At 42.5% G+C, this 20,097-nt stretch overlaps 1 protein-coding gene across 1 annotated transcript in view; it reads right to left on the reverse strand.

The window, feature by feature from the left end:
- Positions 1 to 1,911: 1,911 nt before the first annotated feature.
- The window catches only part of kcnc2 (potassium voltage-gated channel, Shaw-related subfamily, member 2), a gene marked incomplete at its 5' end in the record, with an annotated part of 54,837 nt that continues 36,651 nt past the window's right edge, over positions 1,912 to 20,097 (reverse strand). Inside the window, 3 exons of the mRNA XM_063012609.1 lie at positions 1,912 to 1,941; positions 3,203 to 3,303; positions 7,653 to 7,790. Of these exons, the coding sequence (XP_062868679.1) occupies positions 1,912 to 1,941; positions 3,203 to 3,303; positions 7,653 to 7,790 (269 nt within the window). The remainder of the gene's footprint in view (positions 1,942 to 3,202; positions 3,304 to 7,652; positions 7,791 to 20,097) is intronic.

The raw sequence follows: 20,097 nt of genomic DNA on the forward strand, positions 1-20,097 counted from the left end.
TGCAGAGACAGACAGGTATTTTTAAAACCTCTTAGTTCACTTTAAGGTGGCAGAAATCTTTGTGTAGGTACAGACGACAGAAACATTTTGGTGGCCTGAAGAAAACATGGACATTGCAGCTGGTAAAGGGGTATTTAAGAGGGTAGCGAGGGCCCCAGGGGGATTACAGGGACTAAATAAAACCTGCTGCAGGAGGAGGGCATTTGGACAGGCTGTAATACAGCAGAGGCTTTAAGGGCAGAGAAAGCAAGGACATGTTTAGAGACAGGAGGAGCATTTTGGGAAGTAAAGGGATAAAGGAATGGGTTTAGGAAAACGTGAAGCAAAAGGATTTGGGAGGGCTGAGGAGCATTTAGGGAAGCAAAAGTGTGGGTGGTCAAAGTTAAAGGGGTATGTTACGGTGCAGGAGAGACTAGTTGCTTTTAGGAGGCACTAAGATGGCTTGTAGGGAAAGCAACCCATCAAGGGAACAGTACAGGCATTTGTAGGGTAGGGACAATTTTGAGTAATCCGGGGGGCAATGAGGTGTGTGGGTGAACATTAGGACGTGTGTTGGATACTGGTAATATTTGCAGGAGCAGGGGAACCTAAGGAGCAGGATGATGGGGAAAGAAGAAGACATTAGGGGACAGTAGCGGACCATAGGAGACAGTAGGTTACTTAGGTGACAGTAGGAGAACAGTAGGGGATTTAGGGGACCATAGGGAACATTAGGGGACCATATGGGGACAGTAGGGGGATAGTAAGAGACTGTAGGGGACAGTAGGGGATAGTAGGAGACCGTAGGGAGCAGTAGTGGACAGTAGGAGACCAAAGGGGACAGTAGGGGATAGTAGGAGACCATAGGGAGCAGTAGGGGACAGTAGGAGACCATAGGGAGCAGTAGGGGACAGTAGGGGATAGTAGGAGAGCATAGGGAACAGTAAGGGGATAGTAGGAGACCATAAGGGACAGTAGGGGACCATAAGGAACAGTAGGGGAGAGTTGGAGACCATAGGGAGCAGTAGGGGATAGTAGGAGACCATAGGAGACAGTAGGTTACTTAGGAGACTTAGGTGACAGTAGGAGGACAGTAGTATGAGACTGTAGGGGACAATAGGGGATAGTAGGAGACCGTAGGGAGCAGTAGTGGACAGTAGGAGACCATAGGGGACAGTAGGGGATAGTAGGAGACCATAGGGAGCAGTAGGGGACAGTAGGAGACCATAGGGAGCAGTAGGGGATAGTAGGAGACCATAGGAGACAGTAGGTTACTTAGGAGACTTAGGTGACAGTAGGAGGACAGTAGGGGACAGTAGGAGACCATCGGAGACAGTAGGTTACTTAGGTGACAGTAGGAGGACAGTAGGGGATTTAGGGGACCATAAGGAACATTAGGGGACCATATGGGGACAGTAGGGGGACAGTAAGAGACTGTAGGGGACAGTAGGAGAGCATAGGGAGCAGTAGGGGACAGTAGGGGATTTAGGGGACAGTAGGGGGACTAAGGGGACTTAGGGAACAGAAGAATACCACAGTGGACAGTAGGAGACAGTAGCGAGTTGTATGGACCAGTAGGGGACAGTAGGAGACCATAGGGAACAGTACGGAACAGTAGGGGACTTAGGTGACAGTAGGAGGACATTGGGGACAGTAGGAGACCATATTGGGACAGTAGGGAACTTAGGTGACAGTAGGAGACCATATGGGGACAGTAGGGGACTTAGGTGACAGTAGGAGACCGTAGGGGATAGAAGCAGATCGTATTTGCAGGAGCAGGAGAACTTAAGGAGCAGTAGAACCTAAGGAGCAGGATGGTTGGGGATCCAGCTGGGAAGGGTTTGGGTGGGTAGTACGGGCAAAATGGGAGACAACCAAGGATTCACGAGGAGCACATGGGGCAGATAGAATGGTATGCAAACATTTGGGGCATTAGTAGGGGTTAAAGGTGTACAAGGCGACCTAAAGGACACAAGGAGTCAAGGGGTGTTTGAGTAAAACAATCTGGTGGGAATATAAGTGCTACAGGTGCATTATGGGGGTCTTTATTATTTATGGAATTTGATTGGGGACGTTTTATAGGCCACAACAGGGGCAATGAAGGAGGGGCAATAAACATGAAACTAATTTCAATCAACACTAAGCTAAAGTTCCACTGTGCTTAAATGTCCTTATTAATCTGCTCCGAACGATCGAATCTAAGCAACAGCATGTCATCAAATCTCAGAGTTCTGTCCAGACCGTCCAATCAGAGTTCAGACCATCGATCTGGGACAGCCTTCCATACTGTTTGATCAAGGTGCCGTCCAATCATTACGATTCTGCTACAGACGTCTAAACAATCCAGAGATTCTAGGCTCCGGGTCAACCAACCAGTCATGTTCCAAACTCTACTGTCAGGTCTACTGTCCAATCACAGAGTTTAGACTCAATCACAGTAAGTCCAATCAGAGTTTGGTGCTTCTGTAGGGTTCAATCATTGTTATTTTGCTCCAGAACTGAATGTGAAGGTTCAGATCCATAAATATCCAACTGGTGTGGTTGTATCCCGATGATTGGATGTCCAGGTCAAGATACGTTCAGCTAGAGTGATTCTGTACCGTCCAATCAGCGCTGTCCAATCAGAGTTGGTGTATTCCAGATCATGTGGCTTTTGTATCCAATAGTCTCTTCCATGACAATGAGTTCTAATCCACACCGTCCAATCAAGAGTTCAGACCATCGATCTGTTCTCTGGTACCAGAGAGGCGTCGCCTTCCAGACTGTTTGATCAAGATGCCGTCCAATCATTACGTTTGTGCTACAGACGTCTAGCCAATCAGGTCGTCCAACCAGTCATGTCCCACACTCTGTCAGGTCTACTGTCCAATCACAGTAAGTCCAATCAGAGTTTGGTGCTTCTGTAGGGTTCAATTGTTTGTTATTTAGCTCCAGAACTGAATGTGAAGGTTCAGATCCATAAATATCCAACTGGTGTGGTTGTATCCCACTGACTGGATGTCCAGGTCAAGCTAGACTGTTTAATTACAGAGCGATTCTGTACCGTCCAATCAGAATGTTGTTAAATCCCAGGCCGTCCAGCACTGTCCAATCAGAGTTGGTGTATTCCAGATCATGAGGCTTTTGTATCCAATAGTCTCCAGAGTCCAACCGTCCAATCAGAGCCACACGGTCTCCGTAACAAGATCTTACTTCCCAATCACAGTGTTATTCTATTCCAGACCGTCCAATCCAAATCGTCGAATCCATCCGAGTCGGTCGTGGCTCCGCCCTCTCCAGCTTTAGTCGATATGAGCTGTATTTCAGCCAGAGGTTTAGCAGCAGCTGGAAATCCAACCAACAATTATTAAAATAGACTTTCAGCTTAAATATCGTCATTATGCGATGGCATAAGAGCACTGCGTGCACAATGGGCATAATATTGGCACACCTGAGTATGTTATGGGTACATAATTGGCACCAAATAGTCACATTATGGTTATAGTGTAGGAAATGTAGGGGAGGTTATGGGTTTATGGGTACTTATGGGAACTAGAAGCAGAATGTGAAAACACGGGACACACGGCATGATCCTTATGAGACTAAAGCACATGTAAAGCACACTGTGGGCATATTATGGGTACATTATTGGCACAATATTGGCACATTCTGGTTACACAACAGAGAACACACAGACGTCACACTGCGGGCATGTTGGTACATTAGACACTCTATACCGTACATTAACACATTAACAGTGTGCACGGGTACATTACTGGCACAGTACGGGCACATTATGGGTGCAATGTTGCCACACTCGGCGTGGGTGCTCGATGCCATATGTAAATGTTTATCCATTAGATTAGACAGCAGATGACGCACAGCAGATGCACGACTGATTCAGCCACAATAAAAGGAAATGAGGAAAGGGGTGCATCATGGGAAATGTAGTTTAATGGGAAATGATTTAAAGTCAGTTGCTAAGCAACACTTCACTTATCATGGCACATATATTAATAATAATGAATAAGAATAATTAATGCCATGATTTTGTTACTATATTTGGAAACACTGTGATAACTACATGGTTATTACATAGTAATAACATAGTAATAATCATTCTACTGGAATCTCACTGGGAGCAGGAAGGTTTTGGGTTTATTCAAACAAAGCAGAAGAGTAACAGGGGTGGCAAGGACGAAGACAAGAAAGGGCAAAGTATTAAAAAACACAAACATTTAATCCCCTTTAGGGGGACATAAGGCAAAGATCATGATCATTCGTTAGAAAAGTTATTGGGAAACCATATTCCTCTGGAATGGGCGTTTGGAGACTGGAGGGGCCGATCTGAAAGCACTGGGGAGCAAGAACAGGGGCATTTTTGGGGTCAGGAACACCTCGGTTTATTGGACAGTTCACTTTATGGGTTGTTTGAGGAGCCAGAAAGATATCTGATGTACTCTGTGGGATCAGAAAGGATCAGGAGGAATTTAAATGTAGAAGGAAGTGCAGCAAATCAGGGGTCAGGAAGGTAAAAGTGACACTTGGGTGGGTGGATTACGGTGTTTGGAGAGACTAAAGGCATTTAGTAGATGTATTTGGCAGACTAAAAGGTCTGGGGTTGTTGGAGGCTGGTATGTAGGGAAGGAATTAAGGGTTAAAATGTATTTACATTTACATTTTCAGCATTTATCAGACGCTTTTATCCAAAGCAACTTACACAATGAGCGGAACACAATGAGCAATTGAGGGTTAAGGGCCTTGCTCAGGGACCCAACAGTGGCAACTTGGTGGTGGCAGGGCTTGAACCGGCAACCTTCTGTTTACTAGTCTAGTACCTTAACCACTGAGCTATCACTGGCCCATTTGGGGTTATTGCAGATGTATTTTGTGGAGGACAAAAGGTGTTTAGGGTTACGCGGGGGCAGAATATGAGCAGATACTTGGTAAACAGGCTTTGTGTTAATTGGGGTAGCGGGGATAGAGGGTCAGTGGTTGCAAGGACAATGACAAGAAAGGGCAAAGTATAAAAAAGCACAAACATTTAACCCCCTTTAGAGGACCATAAAGAAAGATCATGATCATTTGTTAGAAAAGCCACTGGGAAACCATATCGCTCTTGAATGGGCATTTGGAGGCTAAAGGGGGAGGTCTGAAAAGCATTAAAGGGTATTTGGTAGACAGTAAGGTCTGTGGTCGTTGGGAACTGGAACTTATGGGGGCTGGAAAGGAAAGGAATTAAGGGTTAAAATGTATTTGAGGTTATTGCAGATGTATTTTATAGAGAACAAAAGGTGTTTAGGGTTACGGGGGGCAGAATATGAGCAGATACTTGGTAAACAGGCTCTGTGTTAATTAGGGGTAAAATAAAGACAGAACGGCATCAGAGACATTTTGGATACCAACAAAGTGGGAAAAAGCATTTTGGGCAGTCAGAAGGGCAGTTGGGGTAACTTGGACTGGAATTGAAAAGGAAATGGTTAAATTTGGAGGTAGAAGGGTATTTAGGGGATTCATGGTTAGAAAGAATGCATATTTATGGACAAAAGACATTTAGGAGATTTGGAAGGAGTAAACTACAAAGTACTCGGGAGCAAGTAGGGGTATCCTTAAAGAGAAGGGTATTTGGGACTGAGGGTTGGAAATAGCTCAGCGGTACAGAGGATACTAAGGGGCAGATAACGAGCACAAGACCTGTTTGTTTGGGTACTGTGTTTGGGTAAAGTTGAAAGGAAGCAGATGAATTTGGGATAAAGGGGTATTTAGGTTACGAGGGTTAGAAAGGGAATCATTTATTAAGGTGGCAAAGCATTACAGGTACTTCAAGAAGCCATGTAAGGGAGCTGAGGAAGACAGCAGCGGCATTTTGGGGTGGGAAGAGGAGTATTTTAAAGGAGCAGAAAGGCATTGTGGGTATATTTAGGGGGCGCTGGTGGACAGGAGCGATAATGCTACAATAAACTCTATATAATACAATATTCACAGTTTATCTTACAGCGCACAGACAGAAAAATAATAGATAAATCAAAGCAACTTTAAAATGTACATTATTTTATGTGTGATGATGTCATAGTTCCTAATCAATCAATTAAATAATTAATATAAGAACATCATTAATGAAATTCATCACACCTACAGATGAATTCACTCATTATTTAAACATTATTGCTTGTACTTTGATTATTTTCACACTTTTTATATAAATAATAAATAAAACAAAACAAACATGAATGAATGAATGAATGACCACAGCAGGGGGAGGGGCTACAGTGAAGCCCCGCCCACACAGACAGGTATAATAGGCGGATGAAGGCGTTTCATTAGTTGCTCAGCACTGATGGAATGGGTGAGCGGAAGCGTCTGATTGGACAGGGCGAGCTGTATGATGATGTCACGGCCACGCTGTTTAAACTTCGGGCGCGGCCTTCGGACACACAGAGGAGAAAGTTAGTGAACCCCTGCAGTCTAATCAGATCCTTATAAAAATATAAATAATAATAAAAAAATAAAAACGTCATGTACGACCTGCTTCTGTTTGATCTGGTTTCTGGTTCTGTAGGTTTTTTTATTTATTTTTTAATAAAAAAAAAAACATTTATTTTCTTAATAACAGTTTAGTGCAGGTTCATACTGCAACTCTAATTAAAGTTGTAAATAAATAATTAAATAAATACATAAATAAATAATTAAATAAAAAAGAAATAAATAATTAAAAAAATAAATGAGTAAATAAGTAAATAAATAAATAAATATTTAAATAATATATAAATAAATACATAATTAAATAAATAAAATAAATAAGTAAATAAATAAATATTTAAATAATACATAAATAAATACATAATTAAATAAATAAAATAAATAAATAAATAAATAAATATTTTAATAAATACATAAATAAATACATAAATAAATAACCAAATAAATAAATAAGTAATAAATAAATAAGTAATAAAATGAATAAATAATTAAATAATTAAATAAATAACTAATAAATAATTAAATAAATGCATAATTAAATAAATAAATAATTAAATAAATACATAAATAAATACATAATTAAATTTTTTAAAAATTTAATAATTAAATAAATAAATACATAAATAATAATTAAATAAATAAATAAGTAATAAAATGCTGTGTATTTCCATCATAACTAAAGGTGAATGAATGAATGAATGATCAGGTTATTGAGTCCACTGTATTTAAATGTGAATAAAAATAAGTAAGTAAGTGAGTCGGCAAGTTAGTGTTAGCGCTTTTCCACCAAAAGAACTGTTCGGGTTTCTTTGAACCTTCGCATTTCCACCAGTTTCTGGGAACCAAGCCTGCGTCATCAGTGGTGGGCGTTACACAACGAAAGTAAAGAGTAACATGATGGATGTGTAGATTAACTGTGGGGATTTGTGCTGCTGTTACAGATTCCTCACTCGCCGTTTTACTACAATAAGTCACGGTGAGTTTTGTTCGTACGGCCTGAGTCGCTTTTACCGCCTCATATCAAACAGTTCGTCTCATTATAGGAGCTTTGAAAAGGCCAGCGTACAGCAAACTAGTTCTGTTTAGAACCTCTTTTTTTGGTGGAAACACGCTGAACCGTTTCAAGATCAAGTTCACAAACCATAACGGAGCCGTTCAGCGTCGGTGAATAAGCGAGTGAGTGAGTGAACGAGTGAATGAATATATGAGAGCACCTGGTCTGTGGAGGGCGGAGTCAGCGGTGCAGGTGTAATTACTGGGAGCCAATAGGAAGCAGGCAGCTCCGATGTGTCGATCCCGCGTGGACAGTCGCTCGTCGGGGGAGGTTGTGATGTCACTTCCTGTGCTGAGGTCTGCAATTAATACATCACATTACAAGACCTTATGCTGGAACAGGTAAGGGCCTTCCCTAAACTTCCCCAAAGCACTGATTGTATCATTAGCAATAGATGTGGCTGAAACACCTAAACTAAGTCATTAAGACGCGTGTCCACATACTTTTGGCCCTATAAAGTCTCAGGTAAGGTCAAAAATCAGCACAGCGCCCCCCCGGAATCCTAAACTGCACCCTGGTTCACGTTCCCTGCCAGCGGGGAGGGTATTTATAGGTGCAGCCTACTTTCAGGAAGCGTTCACAGGTCCAAACTCTTCCTCTGCACCTCCACACAGTGATTTAACAGGATAAACACCAGACGGTCAAAAGTATGTGGACACCTGAGCAGGAGCTTGCCCGGTGTCCTGTTCCAGAACCGTCAGTGTTTATACTGAATCACTCCCTGTTCCCTTTATCTGCTCTTCTGGACTGGAGTGTGTCTGTGAGAATTTGTGCGCAATCCCTCAGGACTCAGTGTATAGCGACTGGAGCTCATTTACACACAGCTAGTAAAACCAGATCTTTATAGAGCTCACTGAAAGAGAGAGGGAACTTCCCCAAACTGTTACCCCAATATTTACTTCTGCTAGCAATAAATGTGGCTTTATCCTGGTCAGGGTCACGGTGGGTCTGATACACTGGGTAAAAGGCAGGAAACAAACACACACACACACACACACATACAGTATATATACACTACACACTATCAGACTACACACTACAGTACTACACACTATCATACTACACACTACAGTACTACACACTATCATACTACACACTACAGTACTACACACAACTATATACTACACACTATATACACACACATTTACAGAGACACATACAGTATATACACACACGTACTGTATATACACACACTAATACACACATACATATACACACATTTACACACACACACACATATATATATATATACACACACACACACATATATATATATATATATATATATATATATACACTATATATACACATACACACACATACACAAACAAACACACACACAAATACTTAACATACACACACATATACACATGAATATATACACACACATTTACACACACACGAAAATATACACACACACACATTTACACACACACACGAATATATACACACACATATACAGTGTATCACAAAAGTAAGTACACCCCTCACATTTCTGCAAATATTTTATTATATCTTTTCATGGGACAACACTATAGAAATAAAACTTGGATATAACTTAGAGTAGTCAGTGTACAACTTGTATAGCAGTGTAGATTTACTGTCTTCTGAAAATAACTCAACACACAGCCATTAATGTCTAAATAGCTGCAACATAAGTGAGTACACCCCACAGTGAACATGTCCAAATTGTGCCCAAAGTGTCAATATTTTGTGTGACCACCATTATTATCCAGCACTGCCTTAACCCTCCTGGGCATGGAATTCACCAGAGCTGCACAGGTTGCTACTGGAATCCTCTTCCACTCCTCCATGATGACATCACGGAGCTGGTGGATGTTAGACACCTTGAACTCCTCCACCTTCCACTTGAGGATGCGCCACAGGTGCTCAATTGGGTTTAGTCCATCACCTTTACCTTCAGCTTCCTCAGCAAGGCAGTTGTCATCTTGGAGGTTGTGTTTGGGGTCGTTATCCTGTTGGAAAACTGCCATGAGGCCCAGTTTTCGAAGGGAGGGGATCATGCTCTGTTTCAGAATGTCACAGTACATGTTGGACTTCATGTTTCCCTCAATGAACTGCAGCTCCCCAGTGCCAGCAACACTCATGCAGCCCAAGACCATGATGCTACCACCACCATGCTTGACTGTAGGCAAGATACAGTTGTCTTGGTACTTCTCACCAGGGCGCCGCCACACATGCTGGACACCATCTGAGCCAAACGAGTTTATCTTGGTCTCGTCAGACCACAGGGCATTCCAGTAATCCATGTTCTTGGACTGCTTGTCTTCAGCAAACTGTTTGCGGGCTTTCTTGTGCGTCAGCTTCCTTCTGGGATGACGACCATGCAGACCGAGTCGATGCAGTGTGCGGCGTATGGTCTGAGCACTGACAGGCTGACCTCCCACGTCTTCAACCTCTGCAGCAATGCTGGCAGCACTCATGTGTCTATTTTTTAAAGCCAACCTCTGGATATGACGCCGAACACGTGGACTCGACTTCTTTGGTCGACCCTGGCGAAGCCTGTTCCGAGTGGAACCTGTCCTGGAAAACCGCTGTATGACCTTGGCCACCATGCTGTAGCTCAGTTTCAGGGTGTTAGCAATCTTCTTATAGCCCAGGCCATCTTTGTGGAGAGCAACAATTCTATTTCTCACATCCTCAGAGAGTTCTTTGCCATGAGGTGCCATGTTGAATATCCAGTGGCCAGTATGAGAGAATTGTACCCAAAACACCAAATTTAACAGCCCTGCTCCCCATTTACACCTGGGACCTTGACACATGACACCAGGGAGGTACAACGACACATTTGGGCACAATTTGGACATGTTCACTGTGGGGTGTACTCACTTATGTTGCAGCTATTTAGACATTAATAGCTGTGTGTTGAGTTATTTTCAGAAGACAGTAAATCTACACTGCTATACAAGCTGTACACTGACTACTCTAAGTTATATCCAAGTTTCATGTCTATAGTGTTGTCCCATGAAAAGATATAATGAAATATTTGCAGAAACTTGAGGGGTGTACTCACTTTTGTGATACACTGTATATACACACACACATTTACACACATACATACACACATACACACACATATATACATACACATGAATATATACACACACATATATATATATATATATACACACACTTACACACATACATATACACATACACACACATACAGTATATACACACACAAATATATACACACACACATATATATATATATACAGTGTATCACAAAAGTGAGTACACCCCTCACATTTCTGCAGATATTTAAGTATATCTTTTCATGGAACAACACTGACAAAATGACACTTTGACACAATGAAAAGTAGTCTGTGTGCAGCTTATATAACAGTGTAAATTTATTCTTCCCTCAAAATAACTCAATATACAGCTATTAATGTCTAAACCCACGGCAACAAAAGTGAGTACACCCCTTAGTGAAAGTTCCTGAAGTGTCAATATTTTGTGTGGCCACCATTATTTCCCAGAACTGCCTTAACTCTCCTGGGCATGGAGTTTACCAGAGCTTCACAGGTTGCCACTGAAATGCTTTTCCACTCCTCCATGACGACATCACGGAGCTGGCGGATATTCGAGACTTTGCGCTCCTCCACCTTCCGCTTGAGGATGCCCCAAAGATGTTCTATTGGGTTTAGGTCTGGAGACATGCTTGGCCAGTCTTAGAGGTGTGTTTGGGGTCATTATCATGCTGGAACACTGCCCTGCGACCCAGTTTCCGGAGGGAGGGGATCATGCTCTGCTTCAGTATTTCACAGTACATATTGGAGTTCATGTGTCCCTCAATGAAATGTAACTCCCCAACACCTGCTGCACTCATGCAGCCCCAGACCATGGCATTCCCACCACCATGCTTGACTGTAGGCATGACACACTTATCTTTGTACTCCTCACCTGATTGCCGCCACACATGCTTGAGACCATCTGAACCAAACAAATTAATCTTGGTCTCATCAGACCATAGGACATGGTTCCAGTAATCCATGTCCTTTGTTGACATGTCTTCAGCAAACTGTTTGCGGGCTTTCTTGTGTAGAGACTTCAGAAGAGGCTTCCTTCTGGGGTGACGGCCATGCAGACCAATTTGATGTAGTGTGCGGCGTATGGTCTGAGCACTGACAGGCTGACCCCCCACCTTTTCAATCTCTGCAGCAATGCTGACAGCACTCCTGCGCCTATCTTTCAAAGACAGCAGTTGGATGTGAGGCTGAGCACGTGCACTCAGCTTCTTTGGACGACCGACGCGAGGTCTGTTCTGAGTGGACCCTGCTCTTTTAAAACGCTGGATGATCTTGGCCACTGTGCTGCAGCTCAGTTTCAGGGTGCTGGCCATCTTCATGTAGCGCAACAATTCGTCTTTTAAGATCCTCAGAGAGTTCTTTGCCATGAGGTGCCATGTTGGAACTTTCAGTGACCATTATGAGAGAGTGTGAGAGCTGTACTACTAAATTGAACACACCTGCTCCCTATGCACACCTGAGACCTAGTAACACTAACGAGTCACATGACATTTTGGAGGGAAAATGACAAGCAGTGCTCAATTTGGACATTTAGGGGTGTAGTCTCTTAGGGGTGTACTCACTTTTGTTGCCGGTGGTTTAGACATTAATGGCTGTATATTGAGTTATTTTGAGGGAAGAATAAATTTACACTGTTATATAAGCTGCACACAGACTACTTTTCATTGTGTCAAAGTGTCATTTTGTCAGTGTTGTCCCATGAAAAGATATACTTAAATATCTGCAGAAATGTGAGGGGTGTACTCACTTTTGTGATACACTGTATATATACAGGGGTTGGACAAAATAACTGAAACACCTGTCATTTTAGTGTGGGAGGTTTCATGGCTAAATTGGACCAGTCTGGTGGCCAATCTTCATTAATTGCACATTGCACCAGTAAGAGCAGAGTGTGAAGGTTCAATTAGCAGGGTAAGAGCACAGTTTTGCTCAAAATATTGCAATGCACACAACATTATGGGTGACATACCAGAGTTCAAAAGAGGACAAATTGTTGGTGCACGTCTTGCTGGCGCATCTGTGACCAAGACAGCAAGTCTTTGTGATGTATCAAGAGCCACGGTATCCAGGGTAATGTCAGCATACCACCAAGAAGGACAAACCACATCCGACAGGATTAACTGTGGACGCAAGAGGAAGCTGTCTGAAAGGGATGTTCGGGTGCTAACCCGGATTGTATCCAAAAAACATAAAACCACGGCTGCCCAAATCACGGCAGAATTAAATGTGCACCTCGACTCTCCTGTTTCCAACAGAACTGTCCGTCGGGAGCTCCACAGGGTCGATATACACGGCCGGGCTGCTATAGCCAAACCTTTGGTCACTCGTGCCGATGCCAAACGTCGGTTTCAATGGTGCAAGGAGTGCAAATCTTGGGCTGTGGACAATGTGAAACATGTATTGTTCTCTGATGAGTCCACCTTTACTGTTTTCCCCACATCCGGGAGAGTTACGGTGTGGAGAAGCCCCAAAGAAGCGTACCACCCAGACTGTTGCATGCCCAGAGTGAAGCATGGGGGTGGATCAGTGATGGTTTGGGCTGCCATATCATGGCATTCCCTTGGCCCAATACTTGTGCTAGATGGGCGCGTCACTGCCAAGGACTACCGAACCATTCTGGAGGACCATGTGCATCCAATGGTTCAAACATTGTATCCTGAAGGCGGTGCCGTGTATCAGGATGACAATGCACCAATACACACAGCAAGACTGGTGAAAGATTGGTTTGATGAACATGAAAGTGAAGTTGAACATCTCCCATGGCCTGCACAGTCACCAGATCTAAATATTATTGAGCCACTTTGGGGTGTTTTGGAGAAGCGAGTCAGGAAACGTTTTCCTCCACCAGCATCACGTAGTGACCTGGCCACTATCCTGCAAGAAGAATGGCTTAAAATCCCTCTGACCACTGTGCAGGACTTGTATATGTCATTTCCAAGACGAATTGACGCTGTATTGGCCGCAAAAGGAGGCCCTACACCATACTAATAAATTATTGTGGTCTAAAACCAGGTGTTTCAGTTATTTTGTCCAACCCCTGTATATATAGTGTATATACTGTATATACACACACATTTACACACATACATATACACATACACACACGAATATATACACACACATATACACACACACATTTACACACACACAAACACACGAATATATACACACATATATATTTACACGCACACACATATACACATACACACATTTACACACATACATATACACATACACACATATACACACACACAAATATATACACACACATATACACACACACATGAATATATACACACACATACATTTACACACACACGAATATATACACACACATATATATATACGCACACATATATATATATACGCACACACATTTACACACACACACACATATACACACACACGAATATATACACACACATAAAACCCCTGGCAAAAATTATGGAATCACCACTCTAGGAAGATGTTCTGTCAATTGTTTAATTTTGTAGAAAAAAAATAAATCACAGACATGCCACAAAACTATCATTTTTCAAAATGTCAACCTTCTGGCATTAAGAAACAATAAAAAAAAGAAACAAATATAATAGTTGTGGTCAGTCACAATTGCTTTTTTTAGATCAAGTAGAGGAAAAAAATATGGAATCACTCAAATCTGAGGAAAAAATTATGGAATCACTCTGTAATTTGCAGTTTAAAAACAAAACATCTGCAGCAGATTAGATTTGCTAATTATTCTTCAGTTTAAAAAGAGTGCTTACACCTCGGAGAGCTGTTGCACAAAGCAGATTGTCATGAATCATGGTTCCAACACAAGATATGTCAGTTGAAACAAATGAGAGGATTATAAAACTCCTTCAAGAAGATAAATCATCGTGGAATGTCGCAAAAGATGTTGGTTGTTCCCAGTAAGCTGTGTTTAAAATCTGGACCAAGTACAAACAAAATGGGAAGGTTGTAAAAGGGAAGCATACTGGTAGACCAAGTAAGACATCAAAGCATCAAGATAGAAAACTTAAAGCAATATGTCTTGAAAACAGAAAATGCACAACAAAACAAATGAGAAACAAGTGGCCGGAAAGTGGAGTCAATGTCTGTGACTGAACTGTAAGAAATCACCTAAAAGAAATGGGATTTACATACAGAAAAGCCAAACAAAAGCCATCATTAACACCTAAAAAGAAAAGAACAAGGTTAAAGTAGGCTAAAGAAAAGCAATCGTGGACTGTGGGTGACTGGATAAAAGTGATCTTCAGTGATGAATCGCGAATCTGCATTGGGCAAGGTGATGATGCTGGAACTTTTGTTTGGTGTCTGTCCAATGAAATTAACTGCCTAAAGAAAACATGTTAATTTCCACAGTTGTTGATGATATGGGCCTGCATGTCGGGTAAAGGCACAGGGGAGATGGTCTTCAATAAATGCCAAAGTCCACATTGAAATTTTGGACGCTTTTCTTATTCCATCAGTTGAAAGGATGTTTGGTGATGATGACTTCATTTTTCAAGATGATAATGCATCTTGCCATAGGGCAAAGGACGTGAAAACTTTCCTTCAAGAAAACATGTAATGTCAATGGCATGGCCTGCAAATAGTCCGGATCTCAATCCATTTGAAAATCTCTGGTGGAAATTGAAGAAAATGGTCAATGCCAAGGTTCCAACCTGCAAAGGTGATCTGGCAACAGCAAGAGACAGTTGAAGGCAGATTGATGAAGAATACTGTTTGTCATTAGTTAACTCCATGCCTCAGAGAGTTTAAACCATTATAAAAGCCAGAGGTGGTGCAACTAAGTAATAATGGTGCAGTGTTTTCTAATGATTCCATAACTTTTTCCTCAGATTTGAGTGATTCCATATTTTTTTCCTCTACTTGATCTAAAAAAAAGCAATTGTGACTGACCACAACTATTATATTTGTTTCTTTTTTTATTGTTTCTTAATGCCAGGGGGTTGACAGTTTGAGAAATGATAGTTTTGTGGCATGTCTGTGATTTATTTTTTTTCTACAAAATTAAACAATTGAAAGAACATCTTCCAAGAGTGGTGATTCCATAATTTTTGCCAGGGGTTGTATATACAGTGTATCACAAAAGTGAGTACACCCCTCACATTTCTGCAAATATTTCATTATATCTTTTCATGGGACAACACTATAGCCATGAAACTTGGATATAACTTAGAGTAGTCAGTGTACAGCTTGTATAGCAGTGTAGATTTACTGTCTTCTGAAAATAACTCAACACACAGCCATTAATGTCTAAATAGCTGCAACATAAGTGAGTACACCCCACAGTGAACATGTCCAAATTGTGCCCAAATGTGTCGTTGTCCCTCCCTGGTGTCATGTGTCAAGGTCCCAGGTGTAAATGGGGAGCAGGGCTGTTAAATTTGGTGTTTTGGGTACAATTCTCTCATACTGGCCACTGGATATTCAACATGGCACCTCATGGCAAAGAACTCTCTGAGGATGTGAGAAATAGAATTGTTGCTCTCCACAAAGATGGCCAGGGCTATAAGAAGATTGCTAACACCCTGAAACTGAGCTACAGCATGGTGGCCAAGGTCATACAGCGGTTATCCAGGACAGGTTCCACTCGGAACAGGCTTCGCCAGGGTCGACCAAAGAAGTCGAGTCCACGTGTTCGGCGTCATATCCAGAGGTTGGCTTTAAAAAATAGACACATGAGTGCTGCCAGCATTGCTGCAGAGGTTGAAGACGTGGGAGGTCAGCCTGTCAGTGCTCAGACCATACGCCGCACACTGCATCAACTCGGTCTGCATGGTCGTCATCCCAGAAGACAGCTGACGCACAAGAAAGCCCGCAAACAGTTTGCTGAAGACAAGCAGTCCAAGAACATGGATTACTGGAATGCCCTGTGGTCTGACGAGACCAAGATAAACTTGTTTGGCTCAGATGGTGTCCAGCATGTGTGGCGGCGCCCTGGTGAGAAGTACCAAGACAACTGTATCTTGCCTACAGTCAAGCATGGTGGTGGTAGCATCATGGTCTTGGGCTGCATGAGTGTTGCTGGCACTGGGGAGCTGCAGTTCATTGAGGGAAACATGAAGTCCAACATGTACTGTGACATTCTGAAACAGAGCATGATCCCCTCCCTTCGAAAACTGGGCCTCATGGCAGTTTTCCAACAGGATAACGACCCCAAACACAACCTCCAAGATGACAACTGCCTTGCTGAGGAAGCTGAAGGTAAAGGTGATGGACTAAACCCAATTGAGCACCTGTGGCGCATCCTCAAGTGGAAGGTGGAGGAGTTCAAGGTGTCTAACATCCACCAGCTCCGTGATGTCATCATGGAGGAGTGGAAGAGGATTCCAGTAGCAACCTGTGCAGCTCTGGTGAATTCCATGCCCAGGAGGGTTAAGGCAGTGCTGGATAATAATGGTGGTCACACAAAATATTGACACTTTGGGCACAATTTGGACATGTTCACTGTGGGGTGTACTCACTTATGTTGCAGCTATTTAGACATTAATGGCTGTGTGTTGAGTTATTTTCAGAAGACAGTAAATCTACACTGCTATACAAGCTGTACACTGACTACTCTAAGTTATATCCAAGTTTTATTTCTATAGTGTTGTCCCATGAAAAGATATAATAAAATATTTGCAGAAATGTGAGGGGTGTACTCACTTTTGTGATACACTGTATATATACACACACACACATATACACACACACACACATATACACACACACAAATATATACACACACACATTTACACACATACATATACACATACACACATATACACACACACATACACACACACACATATACACACACATATACACACATACAGTGTATCACAAAAGTGAGTACACCCCTCACATTTCTGCAGATATTTAAGTATATCTTTTCATGGGACAACACTGACAAAATGACACTTTGACACAATGAAAAGTAGTCTGTGTGCAGCTTATATAACAGTGTAAATTTATTCTTCCCTCAAAATAACTCAATATACAGCTATTAATGTCTAAACCCCCGGCAACAAAAGTGAGTACACCCCTTAGTGAAAGTTCCTGAAGTGTCAATATTTTGTGTGGCCACCATTATTTCCCAGAACTGCCTTAACTCTCCTGGGCATGGAGTTTACCAGAGCTTCACAGGTTTCCACTGGAATGCTTTTCCACTCCTCCATGACGACATCACGGAGCTGGCGGATATTCGAGACTTTGCGCTCCTCCACCTTCCGCTTGAGGATGCCCCAAAGATGTTCTATTGGGTTTAGGTCTGGAGACATGCTTGGCCAGTCTTAGAGGTGTGTTTGGGGTCATTATCATGCTGGAACACTGCCCTGCGACCCAGTTTCCGGAGGGAGGGGATCATGCTCTGCTTCAGTATTTCACAGTACATATTGGAGTTCATGTGTCCCTCAATGAAATGTAACTCCCCAACACCTGCTGCACTCATGCAGCCCCAGACCATGGCATTCCCACCACCATGCTTGACTGTAGGCATGACACACTTATCTTTGTACTCCTCACCTGATTGCCGCCACACATGCTTGAGACCATCTGAACCAAACAAATTAATCTTGGTCTCATCAGACCATAGGACATGGTTCCAGTAATCCATGTCCTTTGTTGACATGTCTTCAGCAAACTGTTTGCGGGCTTTCTTGTGTAGAGACTTCAGAAGAGGCTTCCTTCTGGGGTGACAGCCATGCAGACCAATTTGATGTAGTGTGCGGCGTATGGTCTGAGCACTGACAGGCTGACCCCCCACCTTTTCAATCTCTGCAGCAATGCTGACAGCACTCCTGCGCCTATCTTTCAAAGACAGCAGTTGGATGTGAGGCTGAGCACGTGCACTCAGCTTCTTTGGACGACCAACGCGAGGTCTGTTCTGAGTGGACCCTGCTCTTTTAAAACGCTGGATGATCTTGGCCACTGTGCTGCAGCTCAGTTTCAGGGTGTTGGCAATCTTCTTGTAGCCTTGGCCATCTTCATGTAGCGCAACAATTCGTCTTTTAAGATCCTCAGAGAGTTCTTTGCCATGAGGTGCCATGTTGGAACTTTCAGTGACCAGTATGAGAGAGTGTGAGAGCTGTACTACTAAATTGAACACACCTGCTCCCTATGCACACCTGAGACCTAGTAACACTAACGAGTCACATGACATTTTGGAGGGAAAATGACAAGCAGTGCTCAATTTGGACATTTAGGGGTGTAGTCTCTTAGGGGTGTACTCACTTTTGTTGCCGGTGGTTTAGACATTAATGGCTGTATATTGAGTTATTTTGAGGGAAGAATAAATTTACACTGTTATATAAGCTGCACACAGACTACTTTTCATTGTGTCAAAGTGTCATTTTGTCAGTGTTGTCCCATGGAAAGATATACTTAAATATCTGCAGAAATGTGAGGGGTGTACTCACTTTTGTGATACACTGTATGTGTGTGTGTATATGTGTGTGTGTGTATATGTATGTGTGTGTGTGTGTATATATATATATATATATGTGTGTGTATATGTGTGTGTAAATGTGTAAATGTGTATCTGTATATATTTGTGTGTGTGTATATGTGTGTGTGTATATGTGTGTATATACAGTGTATCACAAAAGTGAGTACACCCCTCACATTTCTGCAAATATTTCATTATATCTTTTCATGGGACAACACTATAGACATGAAACTTGGATATAACTTAGAGTAGTCAGTGTACAGCTTGTATAGCAGTGTAGATTTACTGTCTTCTGAAAATATCTCAACACACAGCCATTAATGTCTAAATAGCTGGCAACATAAGTGAGTACACCCCACAGTGAACATGTCCAAATTGTGCCCAAATGTGTCGTTGTCCCTCCCTGGTGTCATGTGTCAAGGTCCCAGGTGTAAATTGGGAGCAGAGCTGTTAAATTTGATGTTTTGGGTACAATTATAATATTAAAACTGGCCACTGGATATTCAACATGGCACCTCATGGCAAAGAACTCTCTGAGGATGTGAGAAATAGAATTGTTGCTCTCCACAAAGATGGCCTGGGCTATAAGAAGATTGCTAACACCCTGAAACTGAGCTACAGCATGGTGGCCAAGGTCATACAGCGGTTTTCCAGGACAGGTTCCACTCGGAACAGGCTTCGCCAGGGTCGACCAAAGAAGTTGAGTCCACGTGTTCGGCGTCATATCCAGAGGTTGGCTTTAAAAAATAGACACATGAGTGCTGCCAGCATTGCTGCAGAGGTTGAAGACGTGGGAGGTCAGCCTGTCAGTGCTCAGACCATATGCCGCACACTGCATCAACTCGGTCTGCATGGTCGTCATCCCAGAAGGAAGCTGACGCACAAGAAAGCCAGCAAACAGTTTGCTGAAAACAAGCAGTCCAAGAACATGGATTACTGGAATGCCCTGTGGTCTGACGAGACCAAGATAAACTTGTTTGGCTCAGATGGTGTCCAGCATGTGTGGCGGCGCCCTGGTGAGAAGTACCAAGACAACTGTATCTTGCCTACAGTCAAGCATGGTGGTGGTAGCATCATGGTCTTGGGCTGCATGAGTGTTGCAGGCACTGGGGAGC

The sequence above is a fragment of the Trichomycterus rosablanca genome, chromosome 1 (assembly GCF_030014385.1).
Source record: "Trichomycterus rosablanca isolate fTriRos1 chromosome 1, fTriRos1.hap1, whole genome shotgun sequence".
In the NCBI taxonomy this organism is placed as follows: domain Eukaryota; kingdom Metazoa; phylum Chordata; class Actinopteri; order Siluriformes; family Trichomycteridae; genus Trichomycterus; species Trichomycterus rosablanca.